General features: G+C 39.0%; 1 protein-coding gene across 3 annotated transcripts in view; it reads right to left on the reverse strand.

Annotated features, from left to right (window-relative positions):
* Positions 1-19166, reverse strand: part of Ano4 (anoctamin 4) — a 341279-nt gene that overhangs the window by 56702 nt on the left and 265411 nt on the right. For all 3 annotated transcript variants that reach the window (XM_048357392.1, XM_048357385.1, XM_048357401.1), the window contains 5 exons: positions 10721-10827; positions 6388-6443; positions 4226-4347; positions 2940-3074; positions 420-516 (listed from right to left, as the gene is read on the reverse strand). In XM_048357392.1, the coding sequence (XP_048213349.1) occupies positions 420-516; positions 2940-3074; positions 4226-4347; positions 6388-6443; positions 10721-10827 (517 nt within the window). The remainder of the gene's footprint in view (positions 1-419; positions 517-2939; positions 3075-4225; positions 4348-6387; positions 6444-10720; positions 10828-19166) is intronic.

Here is a 19166-nt window from a genome sequence, read left to right on the forward strand (position 1 = left end):
GTACATTACAATTTACTCGCATTGAAATGTTGAATAAAGAGTTGGGAGTACAGGGTTCATCCTGGAGTCCTAGCTACTGAGATCAGAGGATGGCAGTTTGAAGTCAGACTGGGAAGAAAAGTTTGTTAGACCCCAAATAATCAGCAACCCCCCCCCCCAAAAAAAAACAACAAAAAACAAAAAACAACACCAGAAACAAAAAACAGGGCTGGAAGTATAACTCAAGTGGTAAGAGTACCAACCACAACCAAGTGCAAGACCCTGACTACAAACTGTAGTAATATCAAACAAAAGAATACTAAATATAATGGAGGTAGGTCCATCCTACCACACGAACACTGGAAATTACAAAGGACACAGAGTCCTGTCTTTCAGGAAGGTCTATGTGAAATTCAATCTCCTTACAACATTGGAATTACCTTGGCGTAAACGCAGCTGTCTGATAGCCTCATGAATGGACAGTATTTATCACACACAGGACACATGATGATATCGGTGGCTTGGCAGACTTCTTTACTGAAAGAGAGAACAGGAAAGGGTTGCTATTGATGAAATGATTCTTTTCCTCTAAAACTTCAATACAGTATTCACTTGAAAAATAAGATCTGATAGATTAATGTGAAAAATGAGTTCCTGCACATTTTAATAATTTGATAAACCTACTTATTTGTGAGGCTGCTCCATGGGTTTACATATTAACAGGTTAAACTCAGAAAAATATATGCAGCAAAACATCAGTTGTTACATCCCAAATTATACATAAATCCTTTGCAATATTTCACAGGTCTAAAGCAATTTCATACTGAATTATGTAAACAACAAGGTACCTCAAAATGTGCTCCTCTATCTCCATGGTCATGATAAATTAAACCTAAGAATGGAGAGAACAACCAAGGAGTTTTGTTCTTAGAGGAAACTATAACAGAAATGAAGATATTTTTGCAGCTGAGAGGTTCACTTTTATTTTTGCCAACACTTATAAAAGACATATTTGTAAAAAAAATTAACAGAATAATTACCAGGAAGCTGAAACATATTTTGTGTGCAGAAGCTTCAGGAGAGGGGGATGGTTGAATAGCGAGAAGAATGGTGTGTGAATACAGCTACAATACTCACTGTATAAATTCAAAAATGGAGGCAGATAATTTGAGGGGATGGGTGGGGTTTGGAGAGATGGTGGGGAGGAGAACAATGGAAGAGTTCAAATTGATCAAGATGCATTGTGCTCATCAATTGACATTTGAGTTGAAACCTTTCTGGACAACTACTTAAAGATAATAAAAATAATTTTAATAGAAGGGCACATTTATTATTAAAGTTATTGTCTAGCTATAATGTGATCTCTTTTTATTGTAAAATTGATGAACAGAGGGGTTACAGTTACATAAGTCAGGTATTAAATACATTTCCTTTGAATGTACTCATTCCCTCATTTTGTCCCAGTTTTTTCCCTCTTGGTCCCCCTGCCCCCCAAGTCCTATTGTTCATTTCCAACATAATGTCTAGTGAGTATCAGTGCTGAATTGATTCATCCTTTGTCCCACAATTTCTGTAATATGATCTCTTATGATTATCTTCAACTCCAATCTGAGGAGAAGAAAATAATCATCAATATAGAACCATGCCAGCAGCACTAGAACCACGAAAGATGTCTCTGTAGCTTCAGCTTTAGAGACTTCTTATCAAAGCACAGAACTCCTGAAACAAGGATTGCTTGTCTGTTATTTTGCAGTTGCAGGAATCACTTTTATTTTTTATTTTTATTTTATATATATATATTTTATTATAAAACTGATGTACATAGAGGTTTACAGTTCCACACCTTAGGCATTGGATACATTTCTTGTACTGTTTGTTACCTTGTCACTCATACCCCCCTCCCCCCTCCCCCTGTCCCCCCCTGAGGTGTTCAGTTCACTTACACCAAACAGTTTTGAAAGTATTGCTTTTGTTGTTGTTTCTCGTATTTTACCCTTTGTCTCTCAATTTTGGTATTCCCTTTCAATTTCCTAATTCTAATACCAGTACACACTGTTTCCCATACACTCAGATAAGATTACAGAGATAGTGTAGATACAATCACAAGAAGGTGATACATGAACATCATCAATAGTAGAAACTACAGATACACATGGGATGTTGAAAGTAGTTACAACTCTGATATAACAATCATTTTCATAAAATGGAGTTCATTTCACTTAGCATCATCTTATGGGATCATAAGGGTATAGCTATTGGGCTCTTGTGATCCTCTGTTGTGACTTGCCTAAACCTGTGCTAATTATTCCCTATAAGGGAGACCATAGAGTCCATGTTTCTTTGGGTCTGGCTCACTTCACTTAGTATAGTTTTTTCCAAGTCCTTCCATTTCCTTACAAATGGGGCAATGTCATTCTTTCTGAAAAAAGGTGAAAACTCAGAAAGATAACTTTTAGCCAGGAAGTGATTTTTTCCCCATGGTTATATAGCCATCTTTGTGTCTATAAATGTAAATTTCACTTCCATGGTAGCTGAAGACCACAGCCACAAAGGCAGTGAGTGGATGAAGAGAACACAGGTAGGAACTAGTAGACCTTTTGGATATTTCCATTTGGAGACAGATGCCAGTGGGTGGCTCATAACTGTAATCCTAGCTTTTCAGAAGGCCGAGATCTGAGGATCTCAGTTCAAAGCCAGGCCAGGCAGGAAAGTCTGTGAGACTCTTATCTCCAATTAACCTTCAGAAAACTGGAAATGGCTCTGGGGCTCAAGTGGTAGAGCATTAGCCTTGAGCATAAAGAGGTCCAGGGACAGCACCCAAGCCCTGAATTCAAGCCCAGGGCAGAAAAAAAAATTCCATCAGACTAGGAAGGAAGTTGGAGTGAAAATTAAGTATGCCCACACAACATCCATTTCTAAGTATCAAGCAAAGGTAGACTCACTCAAGAACTGCCCCATACCTGACTTGGCAGTGATCTAGAGTGGTGACTCCATACAAAAAGACGAACAATCCGATGAAGGCCGCTGGGAAGAGCATGCCAGTGTACCAGCCCAGCCAGGCGAAATACAACCCAATCTTCTCTCCAAAGTACCGCCTGTTTGAGACATAAGTTTTGAAAATGGTACAGTTAAGCATTAGCTGGACGCAGTGGCGCTAGCCTGTGATCCTGACACTCGGGAGGAGGAAATAGGAGGGTTATGAGCTTGAGGCCAGCCTTGGGCACAAAGGGAAATCACTTCGAACTCTAAAATAAAACATAAATGAATAAGAAGTTAGGTATTATAACGCTTAGTTTAGCCATTCTGCTTTGTAGTAGCCATCCTGATAAAAGACAGACAAGGTATACCTAGAGAAGAAAACATATCCCAGTATAATCCCTGAACTTAAATTTCTACCCATACAACTTTACATCAGGAATAGAAGATGATCTTATTTCAGAATATATTTTCTGCTCAATCAGAGCTTCTGGGTTATTTGTTGTTAACATAAAGAACAGGATATAATTCATCTATGTCTTTGGAACATCAGGAATAAATAATTGGTAACAAAATAACAAGGACTTGGATAGAAAGGACAACTACCCAGAGGAATAATCCTGTAATGTGTTGGATTGAGAATACCCTGTAGCTTCTATTTGCATGTTTGGCTGAGTATATCTTCTGCATGGTTTCAAATTTCAGTTGTTTTCCATTGATTTTGTAATATATACATGCACATAATGAGAAATCTTTGAGACAGGACACAAGTCATTTATGTTTCATATACACATGTTTACATATGTATACATGGCTTTTAGTGTACATGACTATTGACTGTCACAAGTCCCTTGGGATTAAGTGTAGAATTGTTTACTTGTTACAACGTATTAGTGGCCTCAAATTTTAGGAGAAGGATTTTGGAGTTTTGGATTACGGATGCTCAATCTTTAGTAAGCCATATTTTATTTTTTCAGTACTATCTCCAGCACTGTCATTTCTCTACAGGACAATATGTCCCTAACAATCACACGGGTGCCCTGCTCCTCATGGAGTCTCAGGAGAGGCCTGGCCCATTTCCTGAGCTCCTTCTTCAGTTCCTCCTTGAGGCCCTTCTGAAGGAAGCACTGTCCTCATCATGGGACGGTCAGTTCACCTCTTACCCTTGGAAGATACCAAAGTAGAGAGCAATGCGCTTTTCCAACAACAGTTTGCTCCACCAGGCACTTATCATTCAGTGCTAACTTCATATTTACAGTTAGAGACTCACCTCACAAGATCCAAAGGCTGGTATTTGTACCACACACCCCAGGAAGCCCAGCACTCATAGAGTAGATGTCGGTGATTGACTGCTCCATGGGTTCGAATGGAGTTTTTACTTCTGTAACTTCCCTGGAATGAGATCACCACTGCCCGTGAGTGAAAAAATCACATAACCACAAGCAAACTCCATGCTTTTATGGTAGAAGGAACAAACTGGGTGTCTTGAGACCAAAAGGGTCTTCTAGACATCATCATTTGAGTTCTTGTAAACATCATTACCTTGCTGATGATGCTATTAAGTACAAAGCAAGTGCTTGCTAGAATAGGTAGGATGGACTGAGTTCAAATTCAGTTCTGCTACTTTTTAGCTAGGAGATCTTGAACAATCTAAAGCCTTGTTTGTTCAACATATCAGGGAACTAATAATACCCATCTTATTACATTTCTTCTATGGTTTGAATTGATAAAGTGGCTAGTCCAAAGACTATTCCCAAGACTGGTTAATTCCTTTCCCTTATTCCTCTCACGATAGAGAGATGTCAGAAAATAGCTTTACCACATGGCATTATGGACATGGATATCTCAGAATGTAAAAAGTGAAAGCTCCCTGGGGATCTGAATAGTTAAAATTGAATTAGGTTTCCTCATTCAACAAAGGAGTAGCTGGGCACTCACTGGTGGATCATGCCTACAATCCTAGCTACTTAAGATAGGTTGGAAACCAGCTCTGGCAGCCAAGTCTGTGAGACTCTTATCTCCAATTTACGACCAAGAAGTAAAAAACTGGAACTGTGACTCAAATGGTAGAGTGCTTGTGTGAAAAAAAGACAGTTCCAGGCCCCCAAACTAACAAAAAACAAATCAAAAAATTGAGAAGAGCAGGGGCTTGGGAAGTGGCTAGTGAGCTCATGAAAATACTAGTTTCACACACAAAAAAGTCATCTACCGAAGGCAAGCTCATTATTTAGGATCACTAGGAAGTAATTTCTTACTGGAAAGAGAACAAAACTGGGAATAAGGAAAATCGGGTTTGTCACGCCTCAGCTATACACTCACTGTGTGTCTTAAAGGAGGGTTAACCATCCTCTCAGGTTCTATTTAAAAGTTGTCTTTCCTGCCCCTGAAAGTGATTTTGAGGCTAAATAATACAATCAAGTTAAACTGAGAATAAAGAGTTAACGAGTAATGACATTATTACTGCTGCTGCTGTTACTCATCTGGAACCTCTCTTCTCAGGGAACATAGGGCTTTCTTGAGGCATATGGAAGCCCAAGGGAAGTCTGTGGGTTGCTCTGTGGGTCTTTGTTGCAGCATCTGCTCAGATGCCCTCATGTACACCTTACCTGCCGGCACAGGACTTCTGTCCACTGGCCTATTTGTGGAGTCTATTCTTACTAAGGGTTGGGTCAGGGGTGGGGAGTTCTGAGTTCTCACCAAATCCCTTCTCCAGGCAATGCCAACTATTAATAGGGAAGCTAGCCATATGGCACTGAGAATCAGAGCTTTTGTCATGAAATTGATAATAATTTCCCAATAAACAGGAAGGTTATATTCTTGAAAACCCAGGTATAAGCTTCTGGGTTAATTCAAGATCTATGCAGGTGAAAGCAAGTGAAGGATAATCATAGTTATATCTAGAAAGGTCATTTTGTATCATAAAGAGTATTAATAAGAAGAATATCAGTGCTTATGCAGCTTATAAGGATGAGAACATGATTACTTGCTTTTTTAAAAAAATGGTATGAATGTTCATTTATTCCCCATGGTTACCAGAGCTTTTGCCAAATGGCTTCCTCTCACTCTTTGCAGGAACAGCAATGAGTGTAAGTTGTCGTAGATTATGTATTTCATGAACATTTGTCCCTTTTGTCTGATGCCTCTTTTTCAATGCCTTTGTATTTACATGACTTAAAGCCCCCGAGTCATTCCTTTGAATTTATTTGGAGTGACTCTTAAGTTCTTGCAAGTATATAAAATGAGATAAAGAAATAAACTGGTGCTGGGGGAGAGATGGAAGAATGTGAGTAGACCCTTTTGTGTTACCCACCAAACAAATTAAATTCATCCTGGACAAATGTCCTATAAACAGATTAAATGAATGACTATGCCTAGGAGCCAACTGCAGTAACAAGGAACTGCAAGAAAGGAAAGGAGAAAAGAATACAATACCTCATGCAGGGGAAAAGCAGCTTCATAGGAGCCATTGGTAAGCAAGCGATTCAGACCTAAGGCGACAAACAAGCCCACTTGAGTTAACACTGAGTTTTAATCTTTACAATGCTCAGTGTAAGAATGGTACTTTCAACAGTGACTCAAACCTACTTGGGGATACCACAGTTTAGAAAGAAAGCTTTACTATTCTGCTAAGAAGCTAGGACTAATTGCTGACGAATTGGGCTTTAGTTTTAAATCCTAAACTACTGAATGGTCAAATATGGACTATATTTAAGGTATGTATTATGGTGATTTGATAAACATATACATTGTGTTATGATTAGCATAATCAAATTAGTTGACAACCATCAATGCCCATACTGTACTTTAGATGCCTAAAACTTTCATTTTATAATTTTTATTGGTAACTGAAATACTGTTCCCTTTGACTGACATCTCCCCATTCCCTCCATATCCCAGAACCCCTGGCAGCTTTTTCTAAAAGTCTGACTTAGATATCATACTAAAATGAGATCATGTGGTATTCATCTTTGTGTGCCTCATTTAATTCACTTAACAAGATATCCTTCAGCCTCATTCATGTAATCACAAAAAAGACATCATTTTCTTCTTCGTATGGAATAATGTACAATAATATTCCATCATATAGACATCTACTACAATTTCTTCATCCATTCACCTGCCAAGAGACACGGGTTGTTTCCATATCTTGGCTGAATGAACATGGAGGTACCACACACTGATTTAATTTGGATATTATTCACAAGCAGGATTCTAGAATCATATGGTAACTTCACTTATTTATTATTGTTATTAATTATTATTAGAAGAAACTGCATTAGGATTCTTCTTTCTTCCCTCACGGCCTGTAGGCTGTTGTTGACATACATTTTACTTTTGTATGCATTATAAACTTCACAATACAATTTTATTATTTTGGTTTAAATAGTTATTGTTAAATAGACTAAGGTAATAAGAATGTGTACATATTTTTCCAGTTCTACTTTCCCTATACAATGTAGATATTTTCTGGTGATGAGTTAATTAAGTTTTAATATATCTAAAATTGTTTTTTGTGCCTTTGCACATAGCATGTCTTTCTTCTCTGAGTGCACTGAAAACTTTTCTCTTCCTTATTAAGCAACCTGATCATGTTTCAGCATCATGAAAGATCCTGAGTTAATAATTTATCCTGTGACTGGTCAGTTTATTCTAATTGAATACTTTCCATTTCATCCTTACCGGTTTTCATGGCACGGAAGTCGTTGAATGGAATCCTCCTCTCATCATTTGAGGGAATCTTTCACAAAGACTTGTTCTGACTAGCAGCCACACTGCCCTTCCAGTGCTCCTTCAGAACCCCCAAATGTCATTCCCTGTGCCTTTTCTTTCCCTTCAGTCTTCTCCTAACTAGTTGTAAAAGATCTCACAATTTAAGATGAAAATATTCTGTATAACAATTGCTAAATGGCCTTGCTGTATGCAGTTTCTGATGATTTAAGGATGCTGATAGACATAAATGATGTCAAAAAGATCAATTAGTTTCAGTAAGCATTTATTAAGCTCCTTATGTATTCCAGACACTGCCAGACAAAGATACTACAAAGATGAACAAGGCAGGTATCAGCTAAGGAGCTTATGATCTAGACTGGTAATTTTTGGCAAGATTCTCAGTACACTAGTCTGCTTTAAGTTAAGAGGGTGCCCTATAAATGATCATACTAACCTCAGTGAAGGCACTGCTTTTTAAAAATTAATTATGTTTTCAATGGGTTAATAGAGGAAAACTGCAGTCATAATTTTACATTGTCTCATCTGTTTTCTAGTCCTTCCATAATATGTTAACTGAAAAAATATGATTGACAAATATGTATAAGTCAAGCTATGGGGGCTCACACTTGTAGTCTAAGCTACTCAGGAGGCTGCGATCTGAGGTTCATGATTTGAAGCCAGTCTAGGCAGAAAAGTTCATGAGACTCTTATCTCACAGTAACCAGAAAAAAAGCCACAGTGGAGATGTGGCTCAAGTGGTAGGGTTCCAGTCTTGAGCATAAAAGCCAAGCAAGAGTTAGCAGTCCTGTGTTCAAGCCCCAGTATTGGTACTAGAAACAAAAGAAAGAGAGATAGAGAGGAGATAGAAAGAAAGAGAGAGAGAGAGAGAAAGAAAGAAAGAAAGATGGAAGGAAAGAAAAAAGGAAGGAAGGAAAGAAGGAAGGAAGGAAGGAAGGAAGGAAGGATGGAAGGAAGGAAGATACTACACCACAAATGAAATTTATTTCCACAAACCATATCACAGAATAAGGAATTAACATAAAAATAAGCTAATATTTGAATTATTTAGGAAACAAATAACAGCAATTCTCTTTAGGTGATAGATTTATATAATGTCATTGATAGAAATTCAAGTCAATAAAACAGTTGTATATAAATAACTCTGAAATAAACACTGCAAAAATAATTGTCATAGAAATTCAGAAGAGGGGAGTATTTCTCTGAGCTGGAATGGTCACAGAGACTCTATGAAGAGGGTATATCTCAAAGATAGAAGACTGTTCCTGAGTACATAGAATGAGTTCAACTATCACCCATCTATGTTAAGAAAGACCTATAGTAGGTTTGATTACACCTAATTCACTTGTACTGAGAGGGGGTCCTCAATAGAACATTCTAGATGTATCAGACCTGAACAGGGTGAGCTATCTATTTCTCCCTATAATATTTTAATTTATTCAGCAGATCGGGATCAAAGTAGTTTTTTGTGTTTTTCTTTTGGGCAGCTTCTCTATGCTAATGACTCATACTGAGTTTGCATTCGGTTCTACTGTCTTATCTCAAGTCTGTTCTGCTCACCATGCTGTTGAACAACATTTCTCCCACACTGTACTGGGGCAGTTGTTTTGCTGAATCTGAGTGTAGGTTACCCACTTACAAACTGTTAAATGTCATCTTCAGGCTTGGGCTAATGCCAATGGCAAGCACATTTATTTAGTAGGTCCTTCCATTTATTTAGTAGGTACAATGGCTCACGTAGCTGTGGGTCTCTTATCATTTTGTGGCTCCAGAGCACTAAGATGGACCTTATATTTTCCCTTGTCAGATGAGACACTGCTAAACTTCGTGAGCCGAGGGCACTAGAGGCACCCTGGTGGAACTGAGGATTTCTCCTCCTGTTACCCTCATGCTTCTCTTAGCAGGCTTCCGTAGTACCCAGGTGCAGAGATCCCACAGTGTGGATGCTAGAAATCAGAATATGACACTCTCGAGGGGCCTCTTTCCTGGTGGCCCCTGTGGGGACAGCTACTGCGGCAGGTACACAATTGCCCAAGGAACAACTCCAGGTAACACCACCTAGAACTCCAGGAAGCAAGATCTACAGGAAGTCTCCAGAAAACTGTTCTCCCTCAGCAGAACTCCTGTGAACAGAGTCTGGATCTCAGCTTCGTTGGAAACATCTCCTAATTTCTATTCTTTCACTATCCCAAGTTGTACTTACCCTTGAGCAGTCACTCCATGCCTCCAATCCTCTGTTATAGTTATTTATTTTAAACTCTCCAGATTATGGGTGATTCTGACTCTTCATTTGATCCTGACTGATACAGGTTGTTACTGATACTATAAAAAATTAACAGTGCTGGGACAGAGATAACAAAGGGACCCAGGCTTTCTGATGTAGAACTTGTTTAATAAAGGCAGGAAATTTGATAATGTAATACAAAAAGATTCTCATGAAATGTCAAAAATGTAAATTGTGGTGGCCATTTAAGGGGAGAGATAAGTATATGGAAAAGTGACTTATGTATGATGGCTCATTTCTGTACAGATGTCTCCTCTCTGCCTAGAATACTCTCTCCCTCCAACTTTCCACACTGGCTTTTTACCAGTCAGGTCCCCATTCACATTTCAGCTTCTTAATGAAGCATTCCCTGACTGGTACTTAATCTGGATTAGCTTTACAAATCTCTTTTTCAATTTCTTCATGTCATTTGTTTTATTTACTTATTTTTCCCTTTTCTTAAAAATAAGTTCTAGGAGATAATTGTGTTCCACTCCCCAATTGCTTGTTCAGTGCCTGGCATACAGTAGGTACTCTATAAATAACTGCTGAACTGGGAACATTTCTCTATGACCTTATATAATGGGTAGCATGCTTTTTAAAGAATATGTTGAAGAAGGACTCTGAAGATTTTACATTTGTGCACTATCTGTGCAGGAAGTAGAGTTTTTTAAAAAAATAAATGATAATTATTTCTATAATTGCTATACACTGAAGAGAAGAATATAATTCCCTAATACCAAATGTGGTTTGTAATATGAATAGAGGACTTACCGATTTTGTTTTTTCCCTCTTCATACTTTATTCTTTGTAAAATGTGATGCACAATTCTACTCCTCGTGGCATTGTTGAAGAAAGTGTCTTTGTTGTGTATGATGAAGCTGTGCACACACATTGAAAAGACAAGTTGAGGATTACTTGAGGTGAGAGAACTGTGGGTTAGAATTTGGTGCCGCTCAGGTGACGCTGCCTTGAGCAAGCATGTCGGGAACTGCTTGAGAGACCTCAGAGCTCACACTAGAACATGAGGCTCACAAGTCTAAGTATTCTGAACATTAACATCATTATAACAGGAAGGAACCGGACCTAAATGAAATGAACAAACCCTAAAACAAACAAATAGCCAGCCTAGGTCTTATATCTTATTTTTCTTTGTAAAGTCATTAAATAAATTCAACTAAAAATCCATTTTGAATTCATCTCCTTTTTTCCTTTTATCCTGCCTCCCCCATGTCATAATCACGTTTCTCCAAGATTGAGTTGGCATGGATGGTTGATGTAGAAGTTCTGAGGTCTGTCTTGGCTCATGGGTAAGGTGCCAGGTTAATATTTCAACTCTTTTCCTTCTCTCCTACATCCTTTTTTGGATGACCCTTTGTTTTTATAAAGCATAGCAAGATTCCCTTCTCTCTCCAACGTCTGTCAAACTTGAGGGTACACACACACACACACACACACACACACACACACACACACACATACCCCATTGGCCTTTCTAGTAGGTGTTTCTACCTTAACAAGAGGTTTTTCCAGATAACAGAAGGGCCATGTAATCCAGAAGGAAGTGGCTGGATCTCTTGTCTTCCCACAAGTGTGGTTAAAACTATTAGCAATCCTGTGTCATTACTTTAGGAAATGTTTCTCCCATAAGTTGGTGGCCATGAAAAGGCATATAAATTAATGTTGATTTGCCATTGCTTCCAAATCCAGCTCTGGTCTTACTTCCCCAGTAATTCACTTCCCACTCTTTCAACTACATTTCCATCCTTCTTAAAGTCAGGACTCTCTCCACTGTGCTATTTCTTCTCCTGCAGGCAGATCACTTTTCTGATCATTTGGTACTACCATTTATTTCTCTTAGTTCCTTTATCTGATGTTTATGGAGGACACTCTGTAAGCTGTTGACCATACACTGGTAAGTAAAACAAATGAAATCCTCATCCTTGAGAAGCTTAAGTCTAATGGAGAAGACAGACCATAAAGGAAATAAACACAATCCTATCTCTGAGAAGGTTACAGTCAATCTCCCTTTTCAGGCCTCTTCTCTCTCATAAAATGAGATTGACTCAGGGTGGAAGGCTGAATCCCAAATCCTATAGCCCAAGGATCTAGCGAGTAAGTTAGTACACAGGTGCATGAGATCATAAGAGTTTGTGTTGGGAAAACTGGTTCCAGAATATTGATTCTCAACTCTTTGTCCAAATGGTGAGTGGTCTTGAGAAAGGAAAATCCAGATGTGGGGGTCTGTTTGGGAACAGAGTTGGGAATGTAAATTTAGGATATCAGACAAAAGAGAGAACAAATCAGAAAACAAAAATAAATCACAGGAACAGGTCCCTCAATGAAGTGCTCTCTTCCCTCCTTTTCCTTCTTCTAGAGCCTCTGAGGAAAGCACTGTGTCTTGGTAGCTGAGTAGTAAATTTCTGTGTGAGTCATTGAGGAAGCGTGGCCTCTATACTGTTATTTTTCTCTTAGTCTTTCTAAAGATATTTTGTGGTATCCACCAGAAGAGGGATTTCATGGGATGCATTACATTGAATGTGGTTCTTTTCATTTTATCCTCTTCTGTTTCTTTTCACCTTATTTGAGACAGGCCATTACCTTTTAATGTGAATAAAGATGTCATAAAGAAATAGACAACAAATAAAAATCCCATTTTGACTCGTAAGTTCAGATGATCACTGGGAGCTGATAAGCACTGCCATTATTTGATGCGATGATCCAGGGCTAAGTGCCTGTCTCTCTCTCTCTCTCTTCCATTAAACGCTTTTCTGCTTCCTTCTATTTTTTATGGTACCAATTTATATTTCCTGAGTACATGTAATAGTTCTTTATAATAAGTACCCCATAAAAGTTTCCACATTCTGTTTCTTTCTTCCTTATATCCCGGTAATACCTGAAATCTGGTTAGTCTTCTGTGGGAACAAACATGGCTGGCATATGTCAGCCACTGTCTCTGGGATGGTATCTTGACCCTGCATCTCTCTTTAACTCCAATAATGGAACTAAGTAGTGCAGGAGGGATGATGGGGACTCTCAAGGACGACGTGCAGGTTGACAGAAGACTTGGGTTTAAGTCCTACTGTGCCATCTAAGCTACGTGGCCTCGGGAATGTCATCAGACCTCTTTAGTACATGGTTTACTTGCTAAGAAGACCACAGTCATAATGCCTTAGGACAGGGCTCAATATTGCCCCAAACAGAACTTTTTTTGTTGGTTGTAGGCTTGAACTCAGGGCCTGGACACTGTCCCTGAGCTCTTTAGCTCAAGGCTAACACTCCATCACTTTGAGTCACAGTGCCACTTCCTGTTTTCTGGTAGTTCTTTGGAGATGAGAGTTTCATGGAGGGGAAAGGCGGGAATGAGGGACGAGGTAACAAACAGTACAAGAAATGTATCCAATGCCTAATGTATGAAACTGTAACCTCTCTGTAATTCAGTTTGATAATAAATAAATATATACATATTTAAAAATAAAAAAAAGAGTTTCATGGACTTTCCTGCCTCAGCTAGGTTTAAACCACGACCCTCAGATCTCAACCTCCTAAGCAGCTAGCATTACCAGCGTGAGCCATCAGCACCTGGCCAAAAGAGAACTTTTGAATTCCACTTCTATAAAAGAAAAATCTGCTCTTTATCTACTTTCTTATATTTTAGGAAAAATGGAAATGCTACAAACCCAGTTTCACAAGTCACAGATTTGAAATGCACCCTTGAGTTTGCCTTTCTCTGACATCCAACATCCATCCATTCAAGTTCTTCAGGTCTCTCTCCCCAACTGAATCCTCCATGCTATCCAACTGTTCTGTGGTCCTACCTCACTCTTTCTTTTGAAGTTGTTCCCAGAATTACTGCAGCAATCTCCCAACTGTTCTTTCAATTTCACTCTCCCTGCAGGTCATCTTCTATCTAGCATGCATGATGATCTTTTAAAAATGGAATAAAAGGCTGTCTCTGTTTTAATTCTACTATGATATCCTAGAGATTTGGAATAAAAGCTAAAACTCACTCCACTGGTCTATATAGTCCTATATGGTCCTCTTCCTATATCAAGGTCTCCCCCTCTTGGCTCTTCCCATTGCCCATTTTAAACAAACCACAGTGTCCTTGATTGCCCCTTAACAAACCTACTGTGCCATTTCCTAGAGCTCTGGTTTATGGGTTTGTTTCCCCCTGGAGATTTTATATATATATATATATATATCATATATATATGCACAAATATATCATATATTATCTTTATGGATTGTGTGTATGTGTGTGTGTGTGTTTGTATTGTGGGAAATGAAACAGATTTTCTACCCAAGGCCTTATACTTACTGGGCAGGCAATCTGCCACTTGAATTGTATTCCCAGCCCCTTTGGCTTTAGTTATTTTCCATGTAAAGTCTTGACTTTTTGCCTAGGGTCAACCTGAGGCTCATATTCTACCAATAACCTCTTGAGTAGCTGAGATCATCGACACAAGCTATTGCATGTGATCTTGCCCCAGATTTTTACACAACTTGTTTCTTTCCAACATTAGGGTCACAAACATCGTCAGCACAGCTATGGGCAGTCAATTTCCTGCCCACAAATCACTCCTTCTATATAAAACATTTCCTTGTTTTGTTATGATCCTTTATTCTCCGAATTTTTAAAGTATAACATGGGTAGGCACATGTCCACCTGTTTATATCTGCCCTTGTCCTTGTGGAACAAAAGCTCTCTGAGGCAGAGGCTTGGTCTGCCACGTTCCCTCCTCTAGGGCCTCAGAAAATAAGTAGATGTGTTCCTAAGACTCCAAGGCTCACTGGATATTCTGCCACATTTATAACAAATGAATAATGTCATTTTTTCTAACATGAAAACTCATAAAATCACTTTTATATTATTATTATGCCTGTACTTGGTATCACTTAGGGAGGAAATAAAGACAATAAAAGGGGTTTTAAGTCAGGCGCTACTGGCTCAAGCCTGCAACCCTAGCTACTCAGGAGGCTGAGATCTGAAGATTGTGATTTGAAGTCAGCCCAGATGGGAAAGTTGTGAGACTTTATTTTTGTCTGAGACCAGGACTTGAACTCATTATCTGATGCTTTTATTGGCTGGTGCTCTACCACCTGAGCCATGCCTCCAACTCCTCCTCCATGAGATTTTTATCTTCAATAAATTACTCAGAAAATACTGAAGTAGCACTGTGGTTCAAGTGGTAGAGTGCTAACCTTGAGCCAAACAAGCTCAGGGATGGAGCCTAGGCCAAGAGTTCAAGCCCCAGGAGTAGCAAAACTAACAGGTGGGTGAGATGAGTTGAAAGGTACAAAAAATAAAATCATGGCATTTTGGAGACTGATAAAACAAATGTTCTCAAAAGCATGAAAATCTGCACAGTTTAAAGCTTCAAGAAGAAATGGTTTTGTCAAGAAGCATTGAACTATTTGTACATGGTTCTATGCAATTATTTTAGAATGATACGTATATTACTGACCTCTTTTTAAGAAATCCAAGTCATGGGGTCAAGTACTCCCATTTCCCATGGAGCCATGACAAATCTAGGAATATTTCTTGGTCTTGGAGTGAAGAGCCTGATGCATGTGCCACCTGGATTTTGGAGTTAATCCAGAAGAGTGACTGCCACGTGTTCCCTGTTTCTTCCCATTTTTTTTTTCCAGTCTTGGGGCTTGGGACTCAGGGCCTGGGCACTGCCCCTGTGTGGGGCACACCTGGAAGTCAACTAGCTGGCCTCACCTGTTTCTCAGTCTTGGGGCCACGTGTAGCTAAGATGGCAGCGCCTAACAAGAAGGCGCAGCTGCTACAAGTGTCTTTGGTTATAGCCTGGAGGCGGTTCTGTGGGCTGTGACGCCCCAGCTCTTCCACCCTTGATGGACAGCTCATGCCTCCCCTTCCTGCTGATCTTAGACCTGATTGGCTCCTGTGCCTTATATTAGTGGCACGTACTTCCCCAATAAACGAGATTTTGCGCCCACTTGTCTCCCAGTCGTGTCTGATTGTCCGGTGATGGAGGGCTGGGTCCGGGCTGCCTGCCGACCCTTCCCTTTCTTGGCTCATCTGGTCGGGGTGTGCCTTCCCCGTCTCTCCCGCGGTCGGGGGGAGCGTGTGGGTGGGGCAGAGACCCCGACATCCCTGAGCTTCTTTTTGCTCAAGGCTAGAACTCTACCTTTTGAGCCACAGCGCCACTTCTGGCATTTGCTGTTTAGGTGGTGCTGAGGAATCGAACCCATGGCTTCCTGCATGCAAGGGAAGCACTCTACCACTAAGCCACATTCCCAGTTCCTGTTTCTTCCCATTTTGAGTGGCAGCATCTATTGTATTTATTCTGCTGTAAGCAATGACTTCTTCCTTGGGCCCACAAATGAAGCAAGAGAAAACTTGACATCCCTGGCTCCATTTTGCATGTCTGTTCTCTAAGTCATTCTTGCTTCAGTTATTTTGCAATCACCTTGGGCGTCATGAAGGACCAGACTTACTGATAATATGTTTGCAAAAAGGGGTGGAAAAAAATCTGTTGGCAAAGGAAAGCAACAGCAGAATGTCCTTGGGATAATGACAAGAATTCTTTTGGGATGAACAAAGACAGAGAATCATCATCCATGCAAATCCACCTGTGACCAGGATCATTTAGTAGTTAGTCATACCTCTTTTCTCTGTCTACAATTTATTGTCTAATTAGACATGTAGTTCACATCTGTACCCAGGAGATTGCTGAAGATGAACTAAAAGACTGTTTTCCTAGGTCATACCCATGTCATATAACAAGCCTCCTTTCTTTGCCCTTCACCATAACATATCTTTACTTGGTGTCTAGGAGCAAGTGGCTAGACTTGAAATACAGGAGTTTGAGACTAAGACCAATTTTATTGTGACTGACTTTAATCAACATAATGTGGGAGGAATGGTTTTTATAGTGTTTATGCCTAGGCTCTCTAGCTTGTACTCTTACTAGATCAGAATGTTGCCCTAAGCCTGCCCAGGTAAAGATGCTTGAACTAGCCTCTCTGAAGATAAAACCATAAAGAGAGACAAACTCTCTTGGCACCAGTCACCAGCTGAGGCAAGAATCAATTAGAGCCACATGGTGATTCTGGGTAGAGTCAGCAGGAGACATGTCCTGTTGAGATTAACATGACTGCTGGAAGAAAGAATTGTAATCAAATAAAGTGATAATTGTTTAAAATGATTCAGTTTCATGGTAGATCGTGTTGTAGCATACCCATTATTACTGATGAAGTTACATTTTTTATGGTGAATTTATATGACTTCACAGTACAGAAGGAAAAGTTAAGGTTAATACCTTAATAATAAATATTTCAGGGAACTTTCTTAATTAGACTTTTAAATAGACATTTCACTTTTAATAAGGAGAAATAAAGGTGATACAGTTAACTGTCACTTAAATTATGTCCTCAAATTAATGAAAATCTAAGAGGGAACAAAGCAACCAATTAATTTTTTATGTGACAAGACCTATTTTGAGAGTTTCTGGGCATTAGGCAATGGCACTGCGAAGACTAACTCCTTAAGTACACTCGTTATGAGTTAAAGGACGAGATGATTATCAGCACGAATACATAATATTCCAAGTTCTGACTGCTAAAGATTGTCAAGCCTCTTTGAGGATTATGATGATAAGGTACTGGAATATAAATAGGTGATGTGAGAGCTTTTAATGTAAAACTCAAATAGTTATTTCTAATCATACTTCATAATATCATCTTTGCTATCTGAGAGTTAACTATGAATTAAAAATACTTGCTCTTGAGGCTCCCAGATAAAGATGGAAAATTAAACACTTGCATTCAATTTCTCTCTTTTGAGAAATCTCATGAAAATAATAGCTCTGTGTGTGAGAGTGTGTGTGAAAGACAGAGCTAGAGACAGAGACAGAGAGAAACAAAGAAAAAGACTGAACAAAGATGTAAACACTAAATAAAAATATTGCAAAAATAAGTGGAATAGTCATAAGATCAGGAAAACTGAATCTAGCCAATCCAGAGGAAAACTCATGAACAATCATATACTAAAATCTCCACGAAGTATTGGAACTGGGTCACCAGTAACCTCTGGAAGGGGTGCAAAGAGGATGCCAAGTAAATATTGCTTGAAAGCTATTACAAGGTAACAAACAGTACAAGAAATGTATCCAATGCCTAATGTATGAAACTGTAACCTCTCTGTACATCAGTTTGATAATAAAAATTTGAAAAAAGAATAAATAAAAAGATAAAAAAAGAAAGCTATTTAGGAGCAAGTTAGCTCCCCACATCTTTGTCTGTACTGCAGAAGAAAAGCAGAGGTAGTCAGGCCTTAACTTTCCAGGCAGGAGATGGACAAAGGCTTCTCTAGAGAATCTGGATAGCCTACATTGAAAGACTAAAAGCTAGTGACAAGGAAGCCTCCAAAATAAAACCACCCCACCATTTCCACAGGGTGAGGCCCAGAGTTGATAGGCCCTACTTGCTATTCATAAATTGCACTTGAAGGGTGCATTTCCTAATTTTAAATATGGACATTTTATTAGTTATCATATTGACATAAAAGAATATAATACAAAGAGACAAAGGAGTACAAACAAACAGAAATTTGTTCAGGAAAATCAAGCTTTGGAAAGTGATAAAATATTATTAAAATCATTATGCTCGCAAAGTTGAGAAGATATTTCAATGATGGAAAGAAGCTCAAAATATCTTTTTAAAAGTCCCAGAACAACACTACTACACTGTTGGTGGGAGTATAAACTTGTTCAACCACTCTAGAAAGCGGTATGGAGGTTCCTCAGAAGGCTAAACATAGAGCTCCCCTATGACCCAGCAACCCCACTTTTAGACATTCATCCAAAGGATCACAAACAAAGCCATAGTACAGCTACCAGCACAACCATGCTCATCGCAGCACTATTTACTATAGCTAAAAATATGAAACCAAACAAGATGCCCCTCAGTAGATGGATGGGTCAAGAAATTGTGGTATATATTCACAGTGGAATTCTATGCATACATCAGAAAAAATGACATTGCCCCATTTGTAAGAAAATGGAAAGACATGGAAAAAATAATAAAAATAATACTAAGTGAAGTGAGCCAGACCCAAAGAAACATAGACTCTATGGTTTCCCTCACTGGTAGTAATTATTACATATCTAGGATAGTCCTAGCAGATGATCACAATAGCTCAATAGCTATGTATGTATGATCACATAAGATGATGATGCTAAGCGAAATG

This window comes from Perognathus longimembris, chromosome 1, assembly GCF_023159225.1.
Source record: "Perognathus longimembris pacificus isolate PPM17 chromosome 1, ASM2315922v1, whole genome shotgun sequence".
Taxonomy (NCBI): domain Eukaryota; kingdom Metazoa; phylum Chordata; class Mammalia; order Rodentia; family Heteromyidae; genus Perognathus; species Perognathus longimembris.